General features: G+C 31.5%; 2 protein-coding genes across 2 annotated transcripts; both read right to left on the reverse strand.

Moving 5' to 3' along the window:
- Positions 1-1985: 1985 nt before the first annotated feature.
- LOC132741286 (angiopoietin-related protein 7-like) lies at positions 1986-11293 on the reverse strand. Its single transcript, XM_060729417.1, has 4 exons — positions 11127-11293; positions 4741-4757; positions 4124-4245; positions 1986-2809 (listed from the first exon to the last, which is right to left on the reverse strand). The coding sequence occupies exons 1-4, from the start codon at positions 11291-11293 to the stop codon at positions 2306-2308; spliced, it is 810 nt and encodes a 269-aa protein (XP_060585400.1). The 3' UTR covers positions 1986-2305.
- A 22-nt stretch (positions 11294-11315) lies between these two features.
- Positions 11316-14602, reverse strand: LOC132741277 (angiopoietin-related protein 7-like). The gene is made up of 3 exons (XM_060729408.1): positions 14314-14602; positions 13481-13602; positions 11316-12684 (listed from the first exon to the last, which is right to left on the reverse strand). The coding sequence occupies exons 1-3, from the start codon at positions 14546-14548 to the stop codon at positions 12181-12183; spliced, it is 861 nt and encodes a 286-aa protein (XP_060585391.1). The 5' UTR covers positions 14549-14602; the 3' UTR covers positions 11316-12180.
- Between the last annotated feature and the right edge of the window lie 3047 nt (positions 14603-17649).

A 17649-nucleotide genomic window follows, 5' to 3' on the forward strand; every position in this document is an offset into this window, starting at 1 on the left:
CTAAATAAATGCACGCCATCTAATCGTCTACCGTACTGTATAATTGCTGGTTTGGTTTCAGCTTTCCTTTATTTTAAATTAGTTGAAACATAAGATGTACTGAATAAACAATAATTATGGAATCTACAAAAAATCTAATTTCAACCTGTCTTACTTATTATCTTCATTCTAATTTCTTTTGTATCCTTGCGATAATCACAGTAAATAATTTCGGTACCGGAAACATTATTGTGTCAGATAATATTTCAAAGAAGAAAGAAAATATTTTATTCATTAAAGTAAACTGAAAGACACTAAAGGAAAACTAATAATTATATCTGATTGAATCTGATCTTTAGCATTGATATAAGAAAACGTCAGAAGATAAAAAACAAAGCCGCGTAATTAATTAAGGAATCATGTTTAAAAGACTCCTTAGATGAGCTGTTTGTTTGAGATTAGAAAATTAAAGCAAGATATATGTTCACCTTCAAGGTTATTTTACCTATATCGTATAAAGAAAATATTCTATACTTATTTTCATTGAGAAATTCTGTACTCATCCGCGTATGCGTTAGTCACACAGTTGAAATATATACATACATGTACTGCATGATCAGTATTAATCGGACATAACATGTAAGTTATTACTTAAATATTTGATATCTTTACTTTTCTAAATGTCATAATACATTATTTTTCTCTTTTTTCTGTTTGATTTTCATGAAATATTTTGACTCATCAGAAGGCATAAAGATAGTAAAATAATTGGTCGGACCATAAAAACTTAATAGCACTTACAGTACGAGGAAAATTATACAGCTGTTTCTGGAACGGGGAGATAACAAATAAATCCCCAATTTATGTTCACGACCGTTCGTGTGTAGCCATATTCTAGCTCGACCTGAATGTTTAGCTTCAGACTGAGACAAGAAACTATTCAAATGTTTGTCAACCAAATATTTATGCATTGCTCAAACGATAAATTTATCAAACAGATTTTGACGTGTGCCGCATACGTATAACTCCTGTCTGTATAAATGCTTAAACTTTATGTATTTTATATTTTCATGACATAATATTTATTAAATCACTTTAAACTGATGACGATACACTTGCGCAAACTAATTTAAGCTCCGGTGTTTATTTTTGTTTTACGACTTTGTGGGACAACCCTAGTGATAAGTGAAAAATCATTTGTTTCTAATAATCATATTAACATAAAGATAATAGTATTTGGAAACCGTACCCTTTCATATTTTGCCTCGCTTTGTTTTCATTTGTTTCAAGCGTTTGAATCTTATAAATGCTTAAAACAAAAATAATACAACTTGAAGCAATTGCAGACCTCATAACATAAAATGGAATGGACGCCAAATCAATAAAAAAATAATAATAAAAAGGTCTGGTACAAAAATATTATCTATTATTATATTCAAAGTATTATCAAGTTCATAAAGATTGAAATAGACTTGAATTTAATGTTATGAATATTCATATTGTCATGTCAATGTCATGTTCAAATTGAAATCTACCGACTTTCTTGGTCTTGTAGCGTAACCCATCTTTTTCTCTAGACATTTCTTGTTAACACTTGTGAACAATACATATCAAACACACCAAGCAAGTTTATCTTTCAAATTATCACAAATGCATTCAACCTTTAAACATTTGTACACATATCTAGGTAAGGCCCTTTTTTCCTCAATAAGCTTGTTATACGGTTTGTATTCTTTACCAGAGATATGTATAAATGCAAACACGTCCGCTAACAGTGCCATTATTGACTGATTCCTTCAATACAATAATTATGACGACTCTATGTGTATATAGCATGAGGTATAGATAAATAACCTTAAAGCAGAAACTTTAAGTCTATAGTCGTATAACGAACCTACCATTTGCTAAAATATCATGTTTTCGTGGAAATGATGTTACTGTAATAGATGTTCTTGCACATTCAATGAATATCAGGAATAGTTTTTTATTAATATATAATATATTCATAAAAAGAATAAATTTATTTATTCAACAGTATACTTGCAAGTTTCTTGATAAATCAGCTAAAAAGTGAAAACATTTTACACAATCTTTATATATAATTATGTCTTTTATAGTAAATGTCACAGAAGTAATATAAAAAATGGACAGCAAAGCGAAAAAAGAATGAATTAAATTACTTGCTTAAGAATTAATCGTTGCTTTTGTTGCAATGATTATACTTATGTATGGACAAAATCTGAATAAGAATTGCCCCCACATTAAATACATACATGGAGTGCAATAAAACTGTTGATAGGATTTACAACAATAAAATGACCTGTGATTAACAAACACCGTACATCGCCTTAATCTTTATTTCAACATTCTTAATCTGTAAATGACCACCGTCACCGTAACCAATACCTCCAAGCTCCCTTTTCCCGTAAACTCCGTTAAAGTTTCCAAGCTTGTAGCAATCCTTATACCACCATCCACCTCCGTCACGGTCTTTACAACAGTTCGATGAAGAAGCATTATTGTCTCTATCATAGGTAGAAAATTTCTGGTTGTCATGGTAACTTAGGAGCTCTATGATAGAACCCCTGTATCCAAAGGTATCAACATTCATTCTGTATGCTGTCGCTGCTTCGTAAACGGTAAACACGTTGTAATGGGCATAATCTCTTGAACCGTCATAGTTTTCCATATCAAAATAGATTTGACTTCCGTCTCTTGTTAGGCGATGGATTTTCTCTAAGCCAAGCCAAAACGACCCGTCAAGATCACCAAACCCAGAGACGTAACCATCCCATGGTCTGTAGAAGCTGACACGTCCGTCAACACGCCGCTAAACAAGAAAGATATGAAATCGCTAATCATGATTATATTATACATAGCACAATAGAAAAAACATAAACAAGGCGATTTGACAATGTAAATATTCATTGGTTATCTATTGACCTATTGTTACCTTAAAGCAGCATGTCTCCAGATTTGTGTCAATTTTTATAAAAAAAAATGTATTTAAAAGTAAAATATTCTCAAGTGAAAAAAAGAAAGTAATTTGCACATAGCACTTAAAATCTACAAAAGAAAATGCCAAAACATGGGTCAGCGTATGCAAAAATCATCCTTACTGCGTAAGTCACGCAGACAATATATTGTGATAAATACTGCAAAATCAATCATTTGTTGCATAAAACATGAAACTTAGTTCTTTAGTTATGGATATAAATACTGCAAAATCAATCATTTGTTGCATAAAACATGAAACTTAGTTCTTGAGTTATAGATATTTTCAGTTTTTCTTAAAATATTTTTTTCTAAAAAGAGTTTTTTTTAAATATTTTGGCACATTTGGAGATGTGTGGCTATAAAAGACTACAAATAGACCTACTAGAACTATTCCTTAAAACACAGTCCTCAAGAACACAGGACCGCATTTAAACATTTTTGATTGAATTGTATATGATAAGTAAGTTCGTATATGAATAAATACTGGATTTTTTTCTAAAATACATATCGAAACTCGAAACCATATTGACGTTATGCTTGTGTCAGATTCATTAATTTTTGAGAAATATATTTTATCAAATATGATTTTTGACTTAATACGAGTTAAACTGAAACGATAAATATGTAAAATGGTCACTGAAAACATATTAAGCAACACTTTACTGTATAGTACATTAACGTCTTCATACGAAAGACCGGTTGGGACATTTCAACATCATGAATTCACGGTTTCAGCTTCACGAATTCAACTTCGTGAATCCACGATTTCAGCTTCACGAAATCACAAATTCAACTTTATGAATTCACGATTACAACTTCATGAATTCACGATTTTAACTTCATGAATTCACGAGTTTAACTTCTTGAATTCACGATTTCAACTTCACGAATTCTACTTCATAAATTCACGATTTCATCTTCACGAATTCATGATATCAGCTTCGTGAATTCTCGATTTAAACTTCATAAATTCACGATTTCAACTCGAATAATAACAATAAAAAGAAGAAGAAAGCATATAAATGAGTAATTATAGAACCGTTCCCAATCGGCAACATTAAAAATTCAATTAAATGAATGTGTAAATTGTGTTCTGCTGAAATTCGTATTCCTGTTAAGTACATGTTAAAACAAGAAAACTATTTACTTGTATCACGGTCCAGCCACCATTCTTCATGTGACAGTAAACAAGAAAAGGACATCTTCCGTCAGGCGAGATCATGTACATACCATCTGTTCGTGGTCCATTTTCATAGATTGCTTCGCAGTCTGAATTCCAAAAATATGATACTTTAGTACTATAGCTAGAACTAATCGTTTCATACACCTTTCGCACGCTATATATCATTATTTACAACAATGAAGAAGTCTTTTCAATAAAACGATACGGAGATGATAATTCACTTCTTATAAGGAAATACTTACTTCTGACGACACCTGACAAAATAGATAACTAAAACGTGTTACCGTACAAAGCATGTCACAATTTATAACACGCGATGAAACATCAGTAGTTATAACACTAGTGGGAGAGTAAACAGATTTTAGGCGCGCCAAACCTCGCTCATAGCCTTAACATGTTCCAATATGACAAGAGGATGTAAATGAAATTATCAATTATTCATTTCTGGAAAAAGTGATCCCTCGCAAGCATTTAAATCAGCAAACTTACATGCAAATTGCAGAGTCGGTTTGAATGAGTCTGTACATGAGAGATAATTAAAACACCCTAACGCTCCCCTATCACGACCTTAAGTTACCAACCTGACTGTAAGGGATAACTGGAATAAACATTTATAATTCACATCCATTTTATTTGTATCAAATTAGAACATAACGGATGATAAAAAGTATTCGTACCTTTAGGAATCCCGTCAATCGTTGTATATGTATTTGTCCTATTTGTTTGCAACAACGTTTGGACTTGCTTCATTTGTATCTCCAACTGTCAGCCCCTAATGTAACATAAACACATACAGAAAGGAGAAATGTGTTAACAAAGATAAATTCCAAATTCATTTTATAACTCTTTACTTTACTATTCAACAACGGATTGTTGTTACAAACTGAATTGTTTCTTTAAAAAAAGTTTAAACAATCATTGTATCCGTGCAAATCTAAAAAACAAAAAAAGCTTTGAACCATAACCATGGTAAACAGAAGTAGATGCTTTAGAAAAACAAAAGATAGTAATCAAAGGGTTGTGATGGTGTCTTTGGTGTCTTTTGAAAACATTTTCAATCTTCTTTCAGGTTTAAGGAAATTATTTTCCTTAACTTCATTCAAAGGCTCAGCAAAATGGTATAGTTAACAAAAGTACTGATTTATCTGATTATGGAAATTCGTGTCAAATAAATAAAAGTCTTCATAAAGATGTTTGAATATATAGATGCATGAATACGATTTTGCAAAAAGTTGAAAAACAGGGTTTCTTTTCTAAAAAAAATCCGGTTTATGTTATTACATTAATATGTGAATGATCCAAAATAACGAGCAATGTTGATTTATAAAAAAGGAAGTTTTAAGTTTTTAGTTTTTTTTAGTAAAAACATATTTTATTTCCCTGAATACATGTTTCAATTTACATTATACACAAAGCATTTCAAGTTTGTTTTTTAAACAGGATCACAAAGAAAGACAAAGTGTATTTTTAAATCATTTTAAGTTCATATTAGAACGAAAAAGAAAACAACAATATGGACTTAAATGCTTTACGAAACATAGTATACAATATAGGTTATACATTTAGAGTGAGGGGCGTCCGTAGCCGAGTGGTCGTTGACTTCAAACCACTTGCCCCTCACCGCTGTGGGTTCAAATCCCGACAGGGACTTTTGATACTTTCATGTGAGGAAGCTATCCAGCTAGCTTACGGAACGTCGGTGGTTCTACTCAGCTTCTAGTTCGTGCCTGAAAAAAATGCACGGAGGGGCACCTGAGGTCCCTCCACCAGTAAAACTGGAACGTCGTCAAATGACCTTTACTGTTTCTGTGTGACGTAAAACCCAAATCAAACAAGCAAAGCATTTAGAGTGAACATATTACTGGTTTGAATAAATATTTATATAAACATACAAAATAGAATAGTATTTGAGAAGAAGTAGAAAGATTAAAAGGAAGTGAATATGAGGAATAAATTGATTAGGAGGTGTCTTTAATATATAGTGGATATTTGTTTAGTTCAGTGTAAGATCGAAATATATTTCACCTTGTGAACACCAAAAGTTCATATTTCACTCGTGGCTGCGCCACTCGTGAAATATACCTTTTGGTGCTCACTCGGTGAAATATATTTCGATCTTACACTAAACTAAACAAATTTTCTTTTTATTATATGCAAACAAACGTTTAAAAAAGACATTAAATCTAATACTGAATGAAAAGCGCGCCAAATAAAAATACAACGTCACGTCATTTACGACGTCACGTCATTAAGTTGGTACCCAGTACTGTGCACGCTGGTATTTCACTGAAACAACGTAAGGGGCTTAAATTGAAAACAGTGAAATTATCAAAGTGGTAATTTCACTGTTTCAAACAGTGAAATTACCACTTTTAATTCACTGATATATTTCTATAAACCATCGAAAAGCATGTAATAAAGAAATATCATGGTAATGTATTTGAGTGTTAAATGTATCTTTTTGTCTCTGTAAGTGTGTACGTGTGAAACAATGTTACTAGTTTGGTCAAAATGTCTAGGTTGCTTAAAAGTGGAACATTTAAACCAATGTCAACACTATTCAAATTATGAAGTATGTAATTAGCTGCTAGCTACAATTCTCATAAAAGATCTTATGGCGCCTGATTTGTGCCATGTTGTACGTTCGCTCCGCGAACCGCCGTTACTCTGAAACGTTACTCTAAATATATACATTTATAGTGTGATACTAATTCAATAATTTACATCAATCTCAAAAGGTATGATACTCCAAAATAAATCAGTCAACATTAATGTTTGTATTATACGAAAGACCGGTGGGAATATTTCAACTTCATGAATTAAGAAACGTTTTGGAAACTGTTACAGCACACAAGAAATAAAAGAAGTTTTGAAAAATATAACAGTGTACATCTAAGGCTTAATGGGCCTTTAAGAGATACTTATAATGTTGGTCGGAACCTGGACTTTCACACCGATGCTAGTCTCACTTTACAGGCCCACAACGTAGCGTGATGGACAGTTAAGCAATTTCTTTCAACGTCAATCAGTTTGTATGTGTTAGCAAGAACTTTAAGAGTCAACGAGTCAATATGTTAATTATCTATCTGTTATTTATTTCTTTACGGATGCAAAACTTTATATATGTTACCTGCTTATACAAATTCCTAACCTTACAATAGGGCTAAGAATAAAAACATTAGCATTTGCTTCATAACACTGTATATGTTTGCATATAAGTACATCATCAATTTTATTTAAACTAAACGCAAAATGCATCTCCGAAATTTTATAATGCATTTATAATGTCGAGGCAATACTGGCGTATTATAAAATGCTTGATTACGCTTGGCCAATAAAAAAGATTTAACTTTTACAGTCATTAACCACATTAAATACATACTCGTATCTGATATATGAATAAGAAACAAAAGCTTTCTTGTACTTTTCTTATTTTTTCTATTTAGACCATCGTAATAATAGTTATCCATTTTGCCATTGTCAACAAGTTCCGTGAAATTATATTATTAAAGTGTAAACAAAAGAATTAATTCCTTAAAAGCGAAGGGACAACTATTATTATTTTTAATGTCACGAAATCGCCATAATGCAATGGTTCCTCTCACAAATATTTCAGCAAAATGTTTAAAAAGTAAAAACACTTGATTGAGCCAATCAGCTCTTGGTTTGATTTAAATCAACTTTACTAGATCCGATGTTTTTGCTAGACAGATACTTTTATAGGAATACTGCCATTATGTGTTAAATTGCGTATAATGTTTACCAAAATATAGATAACATGAGATTTAGTAAAAGGCTTGTAGTTTGTTATAAAAGTACATATTTATTAGAACGAAAACGTTAAAGTACAGCTATGTAAATCGTGTTTTATATAAATGCCACCGAGTGGGAAATACGTATCTTAACCGTGATCTAACTGAAGATGAAACGATTAAAAGAAATACTATACGCCAATTTTGCGAAAATGTTATGCACACTTATCAAAATAAACTAAGACGTTTTTAATATAATAATAAAGTGTGCATCATAGAATAACTTTTTGACTGGAAAATTATTTTAGTGTGATATTTTAGATAGGCGGTGCATGATTCTTTGTTTAACACAATGTTGTTCCTTTTGACAGAGCTAAAAATATCAAAAGTGGTTAATAGATGACTACTTTCTTTTTACTAGAACACACATATATGCAAGCATCTAATCTAAAATCTCATTGATAAAGTCGTGCCAATTATCACTTGATTTTACGAAATCTAAGCACACAAATTTGTATATAAACAACTGACTACGAACTTTCACGATTTTTAACTTTAAAAACGTTTTCTTTAAGTGCAAACACGACGACACACATTGGCCAATTATCGTCTCTTCGCCTTTTGAATTGATCACAGGGTCAAATCCGTTTATCATAATATAATAAATAAATGTTATGAGGCAAATTGAAAGACGAGTGATTTTCTAATTAACTAAGCTATTGTACATGCATTTACATGCTGAGCATGCTGAGCATGTCCACTGATCAGTTCCACTTTCTGTCTATTTGGTCGATCTCTTCAAGTATTAATTGATATTAATCCTCATTTTAAGCAATGCATAGAACCATAATTCATTTTATTTTTTGAAAATGTGGTCTATTTACTGGCAGCTTGTACTAGTGCTGATATCATACTTTAGATTCAGTGAAAAATTACACTTCTTCTTCTTTTTGTTTCTTTTTTTATGGAAGCGTGTATGATTTGGTACTTACTAGCAATGTTGTGAGGTTTTTAAAAGCAGACTCTATTTCATCTTCTCTGTAGCAAACATACTACCGGTGGTATAAATTATTTCTAAAATATTGCTCATTGGGCCATCTGAGGTTCAACGAGTAAAAAGTCGGACAAGCTAATTCAAGTTTGCCCACTTTCGACTTTGAAGTCAGGGAAAAGGGATGTGAAAAAAACTAAATTACAAACGCAGTATTGAATTAAGGACATCGAATCTTTAAATGTTATTTTTAAAAGTTGATTCTTTAGTTTTCTTTATTGGAAATTGAACACGTTACAGCAGAAAAACGTGTACACACTCTTAAAACCTTGTACTTTAAACCCATTTATTTGAATTTGACAATTCTTTAAAAATATATAAACACTGTTTCGTCTATATTATAGTTATCAAGCTCAAACTTATAGAATTTAAACTAAGAAGTACTGAATTTAGAAAGACAGTGATTGTGCAAATTTAGTTATATTCAAGGCATTAAAAAACTGATCTTCATGGCTTCAATTAAAAAAGTGCGATGAGTTTCTCTTTTTTCATTTCGCATTGAGTTACTATGGAAAGAGTTGTAAGTATGGTACCAATCAAGTTGGCATACTTCCTCATTGGAAGAGGATATTCTTCTACCGTACTGTATAATTGTTGTTTGGTTTCAGCTTTCCTATATTTAAAATTAGTTGAAACATAAGATGTACTGAATAAACAATAATTATTGAATCTACAAGAATACAAATTTCAACCTGGCTTACTGTTTATCTTCAAAACAAAATCTGTTTCTTAATTTCTTTTGTATCTTTGAGATAATCATAGTAAATAATTTCGGTACCGGAAACATACTTGTGTCAGATAATATTTCAAAGAAGAAAGAAAATATTTCATTCATTAAAGTAAACTGAAAGACACTAAAGGAAAACACTAATAATTATATCTGGTGGAATCTGATCTTTAGCATTGATATAAGAAAACGTCAGAAGATGAAAAACAAAGCCGCTTAATTAATAAAGGAATCATGTTTAAAAGACTCCTTAGATAAGCTGTTTGTTTGAGATAAGAAAATTAAAGCAAGATATATGTTAACCTTCAAGGTTAGTTTACCTATATCGTATAAAGAAAATATTCTATACTTTTTTTCATGGAGAAATTCTGTACTCATCACTATTCTTCCGCGTATGCGTTAGTCACTCAGTTGAAATATATACATACATGTACTGCTTGATAAGTCATTAATCGGACATAACATGTAAATTTTAACTTAAATATTTGATATATTTACGTTTCTAAATGTCATAATATATTATTTTTCTCTTTTTTCTGTTTGATTTTTGTGATATATTTTGACTCACCAGGAGGCATAAAGATAGTAAAATAATTGGTCCCAAAGGACCATAAAAACCAGTACGAGGAAAATTATACAGCTGTTTCTGGAACGGGGAGATAACAAATAAATCCCCAATTTATGTTCGTGACCGTTCGTGTGTAGCCATATACTAGCTCGACCTGAATGTTTTAGCTTCAGGCTGAGACAAGAAACTATTCAAATGTTTGTCAACCAAATATTTATGCATTGCTCAAACGATAAATTTGTCAAACAGATTTTGACGTGTGCCGCATACGTATAACTCATGTCTGTATAAATGCTTAAACTTTATGTATTTATATTTTCATGACATAATATTTCTTAAATTACTTTAAACTGATGACGATACACTTGCGCAAACTAATTTAAGCTCCGGTGTTTATTTTTGTTTTACGACTTTGTGGGACAACCCTAGTGATAAGTGAAAAATCATTTGTTTCTAATAATCATATTAACATAAAGATAAATAGTATTTGGAAACCGTACCCTTTCATATTTTGCCTCGCTTTGTTTTCATTTGTTCCAAGCGTTTGAATCTTATAAATGCTTAAAACAAAAATAATACAGCTTGAAGCAATTGCAGGCCTCATAACATAAAATGGAATGGACGCCAAATCAATAAAAAAATAATAAAAAGGTCTGGTACAAAAAAATATTATCTATTATTATATTCAAAGTATTATTAAGTTCATAAGATTGAAATAGACTTGAATTTAATGTTATGAATATTCTTATTGTCACGTCAATGGCATGTTCAAATTGAAATCTACCGATTTTCTTGGTCTTGTAGCGTAACTCATCTTTTTCTATAGATATTTCTTGTTAACACTTGTGAACAATACATATCAAACACACCAAGCAAGTTTATCTTTCACATTATCACAAATGTATTCATCCTTTAAACATTTGTACACATATCTAGGTAAGGCCCTTTTTTCCTCAATAAGTTTGTAATACGGTTTGTATTCTTTACCAGAGATATCTATAAATGCAAACACGTCCGCTAATGTGTTCAGTGCCATTATTGACTGATTCCTTCAATACAGTAATTATGACGACTCTATGTGTATATAGCATGAGGTATAGATAAATAAACTTAAGGCAGAAACTTTAAGTCTATAGTCGTATAACGAACATACCATTTGCTCAAATATCATGTTCTTCGTGGGGAAATGATGTCACTGTAATAGATGTTCTTGCACATTGAATGAATATCATGAATAAATTTTTATAAATCTATAAAATATTCATAAAAAAAGAATAAATTTATTTATTCAACAGTGTATTTGCAAGTTTCTTGATAAATCAGCTAAAGAGTGAAAACAATTTACACAATTTTCAGTGGCGTAGCTACTATAAGGCCATGTCGGCTTAGGCCTACAAGTTGGTCAAGACATTGACATTTTAAAGAGTCCCAAAAATACAATAAAAACAGGCGTGGGTGAAATTGGTAGTGCGTTCAAGCCGTATGGTCGGTCTTTTAGGCTGATGCCTCAATAAAGTTGGCATCTAATCTAATTCATAGTTTTAAATTATTGTTTTGATAATTTTCCTTGAAAATACTTTAGAACGTGCAAATTGCTCTTTTTAATCGGAACTTGTTTTTTACTCCTGGGGGCTTAGCCCCCAGAACCCCTTTTATGGGCCTACAAGTTGAAAAAAGCTGACTACGCCCCTGATTTTGATATATATAATTATATATTATATGGTAAATGTCACAGAAATAATATAAACAAATGGACAGCAAAGAGAAAAAGAATAAATCACTTGCTTAAGAATCCTAGCTTTTGTTGCAATGATTATCCTTATGTATGGACAAAATTTGAGTAAGAATTGTCCCCACATTAAATACATACATGGAGTGCAATAAAACTGTTGATAGGATTTACAACAAAAAAATGGCATGTGATTAACAAACACCGTACATCGCCTTAATTTTTATTTCAACATTCTTTATCTGTAAATGACCACTGTCGTGATAACCAACACCTCCAAGCTCCCTTTTTCCGTAAATTCCGTTCAAGTTCCCAAGCTTGTAGCATGCGTTGTAACACCAACCACCTCCGTCACGGTCTTTACAACAGTGTGAAGAGTGTGCATCATTATCTCTGTCATAGGTAGAAAATTTCTGGTTGTCATGGTAACTAAGGAGCTCTTTGATAGAACCCCTGTATCCAAAGGTATCCACATTCATTCTGTATGCGGTCGCTGCTTTGTGAACGGTGAACACATTGTAATGGGCATAATCTCTTGTACCGTCATAGTTTTCCATATCAAAATAGATCTGGGTTCCATCTCTCGTTAGGCGATGGATTTTCTCAAGGCCAAGCCAAAACGACCCGTCAATGTCACCAAACCCTGTGACGTATTCCTGCCAAGGTCTATAGAAGCTAACACGTCCGTCAACACGCCGCTAAACAATTCACAAATGAAATGTTTAATTTAGCAGATATAAAAGGGACAATAAAAATATAAAATAACGATTTTAGAAACAGTTATTTAGGTAGTTAGTTAGTTAGTTAGTTAGTAAGTTAGTTAGTTAGTTAGTTAGTTAGTTAGTTAGTTAGTTAGTTAGTTAGTTAGTTAGTTAGTTAGTTAGTTAGTTAGTTAGTTAGTTAGTTAGTTAGTTAGTTAGTTAGTTAGTTAGTTAGTTAGTTAGTTAGTTAGTTAGTTAGTTTAGTTAGTTAGTTTCATTGTAATATTTGTTACAAACATATCTATCAATGTAGCAACGAGAGATAGCTCTGAACAGACAATAAAATGTGAGATGGTATCGGTCGTATAAACGAAGTAATGTCCTATTCTAACAGGAGTTAGTCTTTTGACTAAGTAGGTATAAAAGCTGTAAAGTTTAAATTTCAAAAATCCTTATTAGACCTTAACCTTAACTTAAAGGTTATATGTCCAAAGGCTATTTCTGTTAAACCTTATAACATTTCAAAATGAGTAATTACTTTAATCACAGTGTTTTGAATTCCAACAAGTAGTTTTAAAGTCATGCTCTGGACAAGGAAAAGAAACAAAGGGCAGTAACTCTGTAATAAGTCAAGATGGAGTTATGGTTCTTGTGCACTGCACTTCCTCTCAATGTGCTGGACCATTGTATGAAGTTATAATGAATTGCAACAATTAGTCTTCAAGTTATGGTCCGAATAAAAGAAAGCAATGGAAAAGTAATAAAGGGCAATAACTCTGTAATTACTATTTACTTGTATCAAAGTCCAGCCACCAATTTTCATGTCACAGTAAACAAGAAAAGGACATCTTCCGTCAGGCGAGATCATATACATGCCATCAGTTCGTGTTCCATTTTCATAGATTTCTTCACAGTCTGATTTTAAATAAAAAATTATTTTACTTTAAACTAAACAATAACTTCTTGTATTTTACGTCGCGGTGGTTCTATGTTTTAAATCATTTATTCCATTTACCTCAAATGCATCAAGGTTTCCGTCACTTTATGCTTTAAACTAACTTTTCATCGATTTCCATAGTTTCAAATACATGTAAAAGCAATATACAAATAATAAGTCTAACACTCCACTAGATATTTACGAGTATATAAACTTCGGGAATTTCACTGAACTTAAAGAAAAACAACACTATTTATTATTATTTATTATTTCTGAAATTGAGAGTAACTGGTATTCAAAGGAGTATGACAAATAGATTGATAGAGAGAGGAAATGTGTGGGATGCAACGGTGAATATCTTGAGAATTACGGCGCTTGAACCTCGACGTCACATTTTAGTAAGTAAATTCACGACGAAACGTCATGGCTTGCTCCGCACAAATGTACATCCCTTTACATAAACCCTTGCCATTCCATTATATAAGAACGGAAAGTTTTGAAATTTTGTAGCATCGATCACGGAACATTGGTGAGTGATTGGAGAAAGTTTCATTTAATTCTAATGCGAAATACTTGTATTAAAGCAGGTTTCTACGAACTTTCCGGACGACCCTCGTATCTATTCAATTTCTAATTTACATTTCCCTCAGTTTTAAATTTTTATTTAACTTCGTAAAAAAACAACATACCTTTAGGAAATCCCTCAATTGTTGTGTATGTAGTGAGCCCATTAGTTTGCATCAGTTTTTGGAATTGTTTCATTTGTAGTTCAATTGTGTTGAACCTTTTTTCTAAATCTTTACAAGCAAACATTGGGTCGATATAATCTGTATTTGCTGTGCATGTCCAACTATCAGCACCAAACGTAACTATAATATTTGCAAGAACACAAAATACTAAACAACAGTTAAATGTTACATTCATTTTCTGACTGTTCTGTGACCTTAATGAATATGGAATACCATAACAAACTGTTGTGTATATATTATATATATATGTTTTATTGACCTGACTCAGATGAAAGAACAATGAAAAAGGCTATGTAAACGGAAGTAGGCACTTAACCATGTACAATATTGGGAATAAAAGATAGTACTTATAAAATGTTTGTTTCTTCGTTTTCTTTCGTAATCATATCCTTGTTTAGTTTGTTCACAATTTTAAGCATACTATTTCCTTTAATGAGTAACTGGATATAAAAGATCGGAGCAATGGTTCAAGACTGGTGATTTTTAATGTGGTTAATATTTGGTACAAATAAAGAAGTTCCAAATCATATACATGACAGATGATTATATCTACAGATACAGATAAATTCATTTTGTAAAATGTTGAAAATAGTATTGTCGCCTTTCTAACATTATCCCAATTAAGTAACTGGAAAGGTAAGCATTTTGGACAGCGACATGGCCACAAACAACATTTAGTTCGGAATAGATACCACATGCATAATAATTAAAGCACAAAATTGAAGTATATGAGTATATCAATTTGATGTAAACATCGTAAATAACGTGTCGAAATACTAGTAATAAACATATTTTGTTAATTCATCTTAGAACAAGATATTTTGCATTGTACCTTTAAGTTTCCTGTCGAAATAAGGAAATTTCCAAATTAAGAAATGTATACATGCTGACCAATTTTCCGTAACTCTTTCCCTGTAATAGTCAAGTCGTTACGTCAAGTATGATGCTGTTATATCAATACGCCTATTCGTTTGTAAACCAATATAACACAATAAACTAGAGCTTTACAACTCATTTGAAAAAAGTAATCATGCAATATTAAATATTAGTAGATCATATCTATTTGCGATGCAATTCTGAATTTTTAAATGGAAAAATCGCATCAAGAATTCAATGTGAGAATTGCATTCAAATATACACAGCCTGTAGGTACAGCTGGTCTAATGAAACTTCCGAAATTCAATTAAATACACAAATTGTCATTCAATTATTTTCAATTTCAAATTATAAACGCATTAATACGAATAATCTTTATCAATTGTCATGGATTTGTGCACTTGATTGTCATATTTGACAAGTACGTTATCGCCTTTGTTGATGCAGTTGTATAGATCTTTACCGCAAGTAAATGAAAACAAAAACATAAGACATTGACTTCTTGTAACAAAGTAAACGTTATGGTGCCATATAAACAGGCGGTATAAACAAATTTACTACTGCTTGATATACAAGAACTGTATGTTATTCATTTGTTTCTATGAAAATCAGCTGTGAACAAAGCTAAACTGGCACCAAACAGTTCTTACGAACTTATTTTTGATTTTACTCACTACGGTGTTGGGGCAATACCACCAGACGCATCCCAAAATAGAAAAGAAAACATCGTTTATTTTCGCCGATTGTTACATTTCTTATTCATAAATAAATAAATAAATAAATAAATAAATAAATAACTTTTGTGAACAGATGAATAAGGCGTCTTTAAGTGCATTTCGGCGGGTGAAGCATTTAATCATTCAAGCGTGTTGTCCGATATTTACCGGAATACGGCATGTATTGTGGTGCACATTTTTTAGTCTCACTCATTTATTTTACTAGTTCGATGGGTTGGTAGCTATAAGCGCTTGAAACACTCTCGAATCCATTCAGCTGAGATCACTTTGAAGTGTCCATTCTTGCTCTAAACAACATACGCATTTTTGTTCAATACTTGTTGACTGCTCACTTATAGTACACTTAACTAGTAACTCAGTATGACAATAAGTTTATAAAATTATAAGTTCAACCATGTTTACTATCGTTACATCTTCGTTTAATGGTATTAAGTATTTTACAGGGAGGAAGTGTAGTATCATTTATCTCATCTGAAAGAAATTGACCGAAAGTGAACGATTACCCTTAGCTCTTCTTTCAGCAAACGTGTTAAGCATTTCCAGCATTTACCTAGTATGGGAGTTCCGGATCAGTAATAATAATATAATAATTTAAAAATACCTTGAAAATGCAAGGTCAGCATAATTATTCCATCAGGTATATCATATTAGGGGTGATTATTTTGTTTAATGTTTCATTCCCTTAGGTTATTAACTTGTAAAACCGATCACAAATAGGAAGCTTTGTTTTTATTTCTTATGTGAAAAGATATTATGAAATAACTAACCGAATTTTCAAGGTCAAAACTAACTCTGATAATAGACACGTACGTGACAAAAAAGCCATACACAGATGCAAACAAAAGCACCACACAAAAAGCTTTTAAATACACTGAAAAGAAGCTCCTATCCACCACCACATTCAGGTGAAAAGCTAGTATATAAATAACATATGGGTTCCTGGGTAACAGTAAAAATATATTCCCGAGGAAAATACCGAGGCGTTAGCCGAGGGTAACAGTATGTGTGCACATGTCCTTATGTTTATGATGAAAATAATTCACTTAAATACAACAGTACTCTCACATACGTTTGTTTTGTATGTAGTTTTCATTTGCATTTTACATATGATGACATATTTTAAAATTGAAGTATCAATAAATATTTTTCTATATGCTATTATTTTGTTTGCATGCTTTTACTGATGGTTATAGTACTGAACTGAGAACCATGTAATTTGAAACATAATAAAGTGCATAATTGTTGTAAAAGAAGAAAGTATAAATGACATTTATAACAAAAAGAAGTAACAGAACATAAATGGCAATAATTGCCATTGAAAATAGGTTAATAGATATAACCTTCTACACTCCTTTTGCTAAGTTTTACTATGGATTTCAATAGAATAAGAATAAGTTTGCAACCAAAAATTCGTGAAGTATAAGTCTGCAACCAAAATGTGCTTGAACAAGATATTTTTGTGTATTGAACGTTATCTTCGGACTTGCGAACTTAACCATTTGTACAGCATTGACAAACATATTTTGTTATTGTTAAATGCAGTTCAAAACTTACAAATTCGAATAAATTTGGAGAAAAACCGGCCAGAACAGTCACATGTCAAATTTCAAAATATCTACATGATCAGTTTATATCTTCAATAGCTTCGTCAAAACAGAATCTA

This window comes from Ruditapes philippinarum, unplaced genomic scaffold (assembly GCF_026571515.1).
Source record: "Ruditapes philippinarum isolate M1 unplaced genomic scaffold, ASM2657151v2 ctg1442_1_1_1_1, whole genome shotgun sequence".
Lineage (NCBI taxonomy): Eukaryota > Metazoa > Mollusca > Bivalvia > Venerida > Veneridae > Ruditapes > Ruditapes philippinarum.

Coding starts and splice junctions, on each gene's coding strand:
- LOC132741286 (XM_060729417.1), bottom strand. CDS start 11,293: ATGGCACTGAACACATTAGCGGACGTGTTTGCATTTATAGATATCTCT. Junction 2,810..4,123: donor GTGGCTGGACCGTGATACAA/GTAAATAGTTTT, acceptor TTTCTTGTTTAG/CGGCGTGTTGACGGACGTGT.
- LOC132741277 (XM_060729408.1), bottom strand. CDS start 14,548: ATGAATGTAACATTTAACTGTTGTTTAGTATTTTGTGTTCTTGCAAAT. Junction 13,603..14,313: donor AATTGAGGGATTTCCTAAAG/GTATGTTGTTTT, acceptor ATTTAAAATCAG/ACTGTGAAGAAATCTATGAA. Junction 12,685..13,480: donor GTGGCTGGACTTTGATACAA/GTAAATAGTAAT, acceptor TGAATTGTTTAG/CGGCGTGTTGACGGACGTGT.